This window comes from Haliaeetus leucocephalus, unplaced genomic scaffold, assembly GCF_000737465.1.
Source record: "Haliaeetus leucocephalus isolate CR32 unplaced genomic scaffold, Haliaeetus_leucocephalus-4.0 Scaffold1000, whole genome shotgun sequence".
Taxonomy (NCBI): Eukaryota; Metazoa; Chordata; class Aves; order Accipitriformes; family Accipitridae; genus Haliaeetus; species Haliaeetus leucocephalus.
In genome coordinates, this window is record NW_010973436.1 from 970,023 (window position 1) to 977,823 (window position 7,801).

The 7,801-nt window shown below is 53.3% G+C and overlaps 1 protein-coding gene across 1 annotated transcript; it reads left to right on the top strand.

The window, feature by feature from the left end:
• Positions 1 to 304: 304 nt before the first annotated feature.
• On the top strand, positions 305 to 3,436 carry TNNI1 (troponin I type 1 (skeletal, slow)). Its single transcript, XM_010584544.1, has 5 exons — positions 305 to 340; positions 989 to 1,120; positions 1,208 to 1,297; positions 1,774 to 1,950; positions 3,329 to 3,436. The coding sequence occupies exons 2-5, from the start codon at positions 995 to 997 to the stop codon at positions 3,434 to 3,436; spliced, it is 501 nt and encodes a 166-aa protein (XP_010582846.1). The 5' UTR covers positions 305 to 340; positions 989 to 994.
• Positions 3,437 to 7,801: the final 4,365 nt, after the last annotated feature.

Sequence of the window (7,801 nt, forward strand, 5' to 3'; positions counted from 1 at the left end):
GAGTACTGTTATCTCAGACCTGGCTCACTTGCAGGTGGCAACTATTAGATACAGAAATAAGGAAACCAACTGCGATCACATAAGATGCTTTTCTAGACTGTCACCTCTTGTTGACTCTTATTCACTGACGCCTTTTTTTCTTCTCTTGTTCCTTATTGCTCCTTCCTGAATGCATGCCTGCCTGCAGGGAGGTAAGTGCCTTTCCTTTCGGGAGTGATCTCAATGTTACTCTGCATTTGCTGTGAGTTTGTTTTCAAAGGTGGTTTTTTTTTTTTTTCCCCCCTCCCCTTTCCCCTAGAGAAAATCCAAGATCACAGCCTCACGCAAACTCTTGTTGAAGGTGAGTCCTGAGGGTTGGAAACTCCCTGGGGTTTGTCTTGCTGGGGAAAAGGAGCTGGGGTTGAAGTGTGTGGTCGGTGGGACAGCGATGAGGAATGGCAGAAGTATGGGCCTTGGGGAGCAGCTCCCATTCCCACCTCTTCTCTTCTCAAAAGTCCTCACTCATGTGGACTTTGTGGTCCATGCACCAAACAAACCTCCCCTTACCTCCAATTTACTAAGCTGGGGAGAGACTCTGATGCCTTTAGCTCTAAAGCCACAGACCTCATGTTTGTGCACCAGCAGCTCTGCAGCACAAGCTTGGGAGCTCCCCGGGTTGTGGCTTGGGAAAATAATTTACTGCCACAGCAGAGCAAACCGATGCAAAGAAAGTGCTGACATCAGCATCCATTGGGACCACTGCCACCACAGCCCCGTGGTACCTCTGGCCGTGCTGTTCCCCCTGCCTTCAGGGTCACCACACAAAAGGTGTAGAGATTTTTTTGATGTATGTTGCAGCAGCACAGTGATTTTGGGAGGATGGCCACATCAGGGAGGAGGTTTGGGAGGCAGACAGGACTGTCCCATCCTAGAGATGTTGCGCGAGGAGGCTCAGGGGAAACAGAGGAGCCTGTCTGTTAATACTTCTGCCATTTACTTGTGCTCGTAGAGTTTGATGCTGGCAAAAGCAAAAGAGGAGTGGGAACAGGAGATTGTGGACAAGCAGTCAGAGAAGGAAAGATACCTGTCTGAGCGGATCACACCACTGCACACCAGTGGGCTATCCCTGAGCCAGCTCCAGGTATTCCTCAGGTCCAAGGGTGTAGCGAACTCCTTGGGACCATGGAGGGGCATTGCTCACCACTGTTCTGTTGTGCTTGGCCCCCAGGACCTGTGCAGGGAACTGCATGAGAAGGTTGAAATTGTGGATGAAGAGAGATATGACATTGAAGCAAAATGCAACCATAACACTCGGGAGGTAGGAGGCAGGATGGGCTGTTTGCTTCTACGTTAACTCTGTCCCAGATGGTAGCTTGGGCCTCGAGGGGGGTCTGTCATGGACTGGGCTGAGCTTGGATGTGGGACATGCACTGGGGTTATCTAAGGGTTGGCATTTGCTCTGCAAGGCATCACTCAGCACAAGGTTCGTCCTTGCCTCAGGGAACTCAAACTGTCCACTGGGTCCACAGGAAACCTCCTCACTCCCCTGGTCACCCCTTGTGGGTCTGAGAGCTCCTTCTTGTGGCTGCCATCTGAGCAGGCTGGGACAAGGTAATGACAACAGCTCTGCACTCAGGTGGACAGTCCCTTGGTGAAGGTGGTCCTCGTGGCTGCAGGAGAGGCGCAGACCCCTCTAGGGTTCAGTGTTGGCAAAGTCCTGTTTCACACAGGAGCTTTTTGTGCAAGGCAGCCATGTGATGACCTCCTGCTCCTCCTCCTTTCCTCAACCTGCAGATTAAAGATCTGAAAATCAAAGTGCTTGACCTCCGAGGAAAATTCAAGCGACCTCCCCTGCGTCGAGTCCGTGTCTCAGCTGATGCCATGCTGAGGGCTCTGCTGGGCTCCAAGCACAAGGTGTCCATGGATCTGAGAGCCAACCTGAAGTCTGTCAAGAAGGAGGACACAGAGAAGGTGGGTGACTCTTCTAGAGGCCAGAGATGGAGACACCTCCTAGGGATGCCCTTGCCCTTCTCCAAGGTCCCCTGTGAAGCCTGCGTGGGTTATGCCCTTGTAAGCCTCAGAAACAGCATGGGGCAGTCCTTGTGAGGCACTGCCCATTGCAGGATGTTGTAGGACCACCTGGGAGCAGTTTGACTGGGCCAGGTAACTGGCAGACAATAACAAATGAGACTTGGGGCTTCATCCATGATGCTTTTCCCTCCAGGAGCATGTGGGGGTCTTTCAGCTGGGGACCCCTTGGCATGTCTGTTGAGCTGCAGTTGCAGAGAGCTTGGTCTTTGGTCTTCGAGGGAACCAGGAGAGCTCATATTCAGTGCAATCACACCCAGGAAACACCCAGGAAACTCCCAGAACCAGATTAGATAAGACAGAGCAAGCCCAGCAAACACTCTTGACCTGAGACGAATGGCCCAGTTCACACCAACTTTGCAGAGATGTGAGAGGGGAAGGTCTCAATACCAGAGACAGTGAATGATGCCCAAACCTACCTGAGGTGTGCAGGCACCCCAACTGCAAGAGCTGTGCTGCTTTCCAAGGGCCTCTCCCCAAAGGGGTTTTAGCCTTTGGTCCCAGCTCAGCAGAGTGGATGAGAATCTCAGTTTTCAATTATTTTTCTTCCTCCCTCCCCCCACCCCCGTTGCTAGTATAGCACGTTTTGTAGTTTGGATGGAAAACTGTGTTTACAGTCCTCAACGCCAGGTGGTGAATAGATCTGAGTTTATTTTAGATGTCGTGAGATGATTTTGGGGCATGGCTTGTAATCTATGAATGCTTGTGGGTTGGCAGAGCAGACACCTGGGCATGCTCCCAGAGCTGCCGTCATCTCCCCTTTCTGTTCTGGAAGCTGCTGCCAGGGTCTCAGTGTCACACCAGCAATCCCAGTCCCCTCCAAAAGCTTGGAGAAGGTGTAGATGGGTGTTATGTGGGTTGGGAGGGGTCTATGCAGAAAGTGGGTTTGCTTGCATTTGTCCCAGTGTGCTGATGTAAATCCGGAGTAAGTCCCATGTGCTGGTTTCTTCCTCCTAAAGAAATTTTCTAGGATTTTTGTGCCTTCTAGTGCATTAATGCAACTTAGCAAGGCTTTGGGGGGTATCCACTTGAATCCAGACCTCCCTGTGGAGATCAGGCCGCTGTTTGCCATCTTCCCTGTCAGCTCCACGCGCAGGGATACACAGAAGAGCTGGCTCCAAGGGAGAGGGCATTTGCAATAGGGCAGCTCCCTTGCCCATGCTGCTTGCTGAGGGCTCTGTGCAACAGGGTGGCACAGCATGGGACTGCTGGCCACCCTGTCACATGTCATTGCAACCCGTGTCCCCATCCCTCCCGGCAGGAGCGCCCTGTGGAAGTGGGCGACTGGCGCAAGAATGTGGAGGCCATGTCAGGGATGGAGGGGCGAAAGAAGATGTTTGACGCTGCCAAGTCCCCTACGGGCCAGTGAAAGGTAGGGGACCAGTCCTCCTTTCCCTGTGATGCCCCATGCTCCCTGCAGCATCCCTGATCTGCGCTTGTGGCCGGGCAAATGCAGAAAACACCCCCACTCATTACAGAAGAAGGCATCACATGCCCCATCTCCCACCCCACACTTGGGATGGGTGCCTGTCCCGCACGTCCCTGCCATGGAGCCCCTGCCAGCAGCTATCCTCCTCTCTCAGCTTGTCCTCCCTGGTGCTCTGGGGTCTGCTGCCCATGCCATGGTCATCCTGCACAGCATGGGCATCACTGGCACCAACTTCAGGCTGCTGAAAGCAGCCCAAAAGCTCCTCTTCTGTCCCACCGCTCTGCTCTGTTTCTTTCCCACAGGAGCATCAGTAAGAAGAGACTCCCCACCCCTGCTGCCTGCCTCCTTTTCCCTTGCTGCCCTTCTATGCTCTTTACACCCTTACCCTGAATTCACCACTGAGCTGGAACATGTGGACAACTGTGTGGGAAGAACTGAGCTGCTTCCTTTCAGCGCTGCCATCAACCTTGCTCCTGCATGGCCCCAGCACAGCAGCTCCCTGGTATCACCTGCACAGGCCATGCTGTCTCCAAGGGGCCATTGGCCACCCCTACCCTCCTACCACCACAGAGACTCCCTGGAGATGGCTGCTGGTCCTCCCACTCCCCCATCCTCCGGCAGGTGCAGCCTGAGACGAACCTGCGCGGCTGCACGTGTATTAAAGGACAGTCTCCTGGGCAGAGCACGCGTGGGCTTGTCACTGTGGGAGCATTGGCTGGGGGCAGGTGCTGGTCCACAGCCCAGTGGGGAAGAGACCCTGGTCCTTTCCTGCCACCCTGCAATGTCCCCATGCTGGTGCTCGGGCCAGCAGCACGCCCTGGGATCAGACTTCCTTCGGGGTCCTCTCTTCCAGCCCCCCCTGGCTGCTCCCTGGTGCCCCACCAGCTCTGCTGAGACCCCCCCAGCCCCATGCACAGGCCACCCCTCTTCCCTCCCATGCACCTCAGCCCTTGCCAGGCTCCAACGATGCACCAGCCTCCCAAGCAGCAAGGCTTGGGTCTCAGTGCGGAGATGGCTCTCTGCCAGCTCCCCCCACCCCTGCTTTTCCTCTGGTTTTGGAAAAGCCTTCAGAGCTTGCTCACCCAGGCACCAACTCTCCCACCGGCTGCCCTATCACAGGCACCGGAGCTATGGGAATTGGTGCAGCCCCATTTCAGGGCTTAATTCAAGCCATGTTTCAGGAGAGCATGAGATGAATCCACCTTTCAGGCCAAACAGCTCATGCTTCCTCACCAGTCCTACCATTTTCTGTATCACAGCCCCCCAGACTGCAGCAGGTTGAGTGCAAGCGGCTGGGAGTGTGCCAGCTTATCCTCAGAGCAGGGCTGGAGATGAGAATTGGTGAGAATTCACATCAAATCGGGTCTTCTGCCTGGTTGCACTGTAGGAGATGCTGAGGCTCAGCCCCGATGGGGTGTTTGTCGTGGTTGTAGCAGTGCCTTGTCCATGTCCCCAGTGTATCCAGAGGAATTGCAGCATCCATGGTTTCAAACCTGCGTGACACCGTGGGTGTTTTGCAGCACACCCCGTCCCTGTGTAGTGAGCTTGTAAAATACAGAAAATGCTATAAGCTCAGAGCAAAATGCAGGTCCCCGGACAGGCACCAGGGCTGGAAGGAAACAGCATCAAAAAGTGCATGGTCTCCAACAGAGCTCAAACTTCCTAGAAAAACATTGCATTTCTTTAGGGATAGAAAAAAGTGGCCCTATGCAGTTGGCTCTTGCAGGACTTTCTGCAGCAGACTCACGTAGCTCAGTGGCCAGCAGTGCAAGCGAGGGAGAGCCATCGAAGGGAGGTGGGTTTGGGTTTAGGCTCCAAACTGGCAGGACAGCTGAAATGCTCTGGGCATCACATCCCCTCCTCTGGCCAATTCAGGGATACTGAGCTGAACCACTCACTTTTGTCCCTGGGCAAAGACAGGGCAGATGACAACTGATGGGAACACTTATTTCTAGCCTGGTCATTAGCACTCAGGCTGCTACAACACCCAGTAGCTCCTTCACAGAGAATTTAAGACTCAATATGAAAACTCTTCCCAAAATTAGGGTTAGATCAGAGGTGGCTGTCAGCTGGAAAATACACATATGCTCCCTTAGCAAGCACAGATGCTCAGTCTTTCTCTTTCCACCTGACTCTCCATGCCCATCAGTGTCCTGCTAACTGGGGCCGGGACCACCACCTGCATGACCAGAGCCGTTGCATGGCACACAGAGCCTTTTCCACCCACTTTTTCCTTTCCAAGCTTAATTCAGCAGAGCAGCTGCAGCCGCAGCCTAGCACTTGCCAGGACTTCCTGACCCCTTCTCCTCACCCTGTGCACCTTGGGACGGGGTCCTGGCAGGCGCAGCCCGGGGAAGCGAGTCTCTGTCTTGGCCAACCCAAGCGACTCTGCTCTCGGAGCTGATCAGAGGTCATGTGTGGCAAGATCCCAGGATACTGCCATGGCCCAAGCTGCCCCACCACTGGAGGCAAAAAGTTTTGGCTACGATCTCACCCCTCTGAGCTCACTCCCTGAGTGGGAGCCATGCCGAGGCAGTGTCCTGGGATCTCGCTGCACACAGTATCCCCAGAGGGAACTCACACACTCGGCAGTGATCCTGGCAGAGGAAGAAAGGTGTGTAGGGAGAGGTAATAACTGTTACCTGACCAACTGGTATAGCTGGAAATCGCAAGATTTGTTTCACGGAAACAAAGCCTTCTTCAGACCTGGAACAGAAGCAGAAAATGGCAAGCCAAGTCCAACAGTTGCTCTGAGCTTGGTGCAATTATGCTAATTTGGTAATTAAAAAAAAAAAGGGGGGGTGGTGTTTGTGGGGTGGGGAGGGATGGTAGTGAGATGAAAGGCAATATGGGTGATGGGTGCTGTGGGACCTGGCTCTGGTCAATGCTTGGCAGCCAGCCTGTACCCGTGCTGAGCTCATTGTCAGATCATGCGTACCAAGACACCTGAAACTGCTGCAAAGCAAAACCTGAGGGCTCACCAGCACATCTCTGCAGCCATAGTAAGAACCAGCCGGGCTGTACTCAGCAAGGGTCCAGAGCCCACATGGACTTGTTGTAGGCTATAGATGACTTTGCATGGCTGCCTTGTGTTTTAGATTGAGGGGTGGGGAGATAAAAACCCAACCCCAAAACTCTTCCCTCTGCAAGTTCCCCTACTTTGAAAAAGTACGATGCTCCCCAGTCACCATGTCCCGCTTTCTTCCATCTCTGGTGGAAAACCACATGGATCAGTCATAGGAAAACAAAGTGTTATGGATTTCAGTTTTATTAGAAACATGGAAATAACCCCCATCTCTTTACAGGGATTGAATCTCAAGGGGAAAATGCAGGTGTCTGCTCTGAGCATGAGGCTCTCCTGGTTGGATCGGGGGACTGGGAGCCACGTCTTCTCCTCCACCTCTGCTCTGGAGCTGCTTCCATGGCTCTGGTCCAGCTGGGAGCCCAGCTCTCCCCTTGGTAAAAGAGGCAGGTTGAGTCTTTCCTCCCCAGATGCGCATCACTTCCCTTGTACAAGGCCAGGTCTGCAGTCCCACTGTTGCTTCTCTCCTAGGTGACAATAATCTCAATTTTGTCTCTCTGAATTAGAAGGGAATCCTGCGGTAATCCCTTTTTACTAAAAATTCAGTCCAAATGGGGGACTTGCAAGGTTCTTCTTAGGGAGAGAAGCTGATGCTGGAGCAGTCACTAATGAAATTGTATTTATTTCCAGAAGAACTGCATGAGTCAGTCCTGTCTCCTTGAACTGAGCAGAGCCCTGTCCCTATCATCCTCCAGGTTGCTCCATTGCAGCCAGAAGCCCCCAAAGCAAAGCAAAGCAAAGCACTGAGAGCTTGAAATCGCAGAAATTGCAAATTAAATTGGACAGCAGAAAAGATATTAATCAACCCAATGATTTTCCACCAGAAAGGTTTTGCTGGAAAAACTGCAGTGAGAGAGATGCAAAGGGCTTGGCCTGGCATGGCCTTTCAAAAATATCCCTCCTAATCGGTTCTAAAATGGTCCCTTCCTTTCCTACAGTGCTCTGCGACCTCCTTGCTAATCGGTCATGCCTAGAGACATCTGAACTGTGCCCAGATATTTCCCTGAGCGTATTTGCAGCTCAGCTGGTGGCTGGACCTGCAAAGGGGGGAAGAGGAGGAGGATTAGCAGCGATGGGAAACCCTGGGGTGGGAAGGGGTAAAGTTTATCCCATGGCCTCTGAAGACCACTGCAGCACCCTGCCCTGCTCGGGGGTTAACGCCAGGCTGCAGTCCCTGGTAGTAAAGGCTAAACATTACCACCCCGTGCCCTCCCCCCGCCCCC

Coding starts and splice junctions, on each gene's coding strand:
- TNNI1 (XM_010584544.1), top strand. CDS start 995: ATGCTGGCAAAAGCAAAAGAGGAGTGGGAACAGGAGATTGTGGACAAG. Junction 1,121..1,207: donor TATCCCTGAGCCAGCTCCAG/GTATTCCTCAGG, acceptor CTTGGCCCCCAG/GACCTGTGCAGGGAACTGCA. Junction 1,298..1,773: donor GCAACCATAACACTCGGGAG/GTAGGAGGCAGG, acceptor CTCAACCTGCAG/ATTAAAGATCTGAAAATCAA.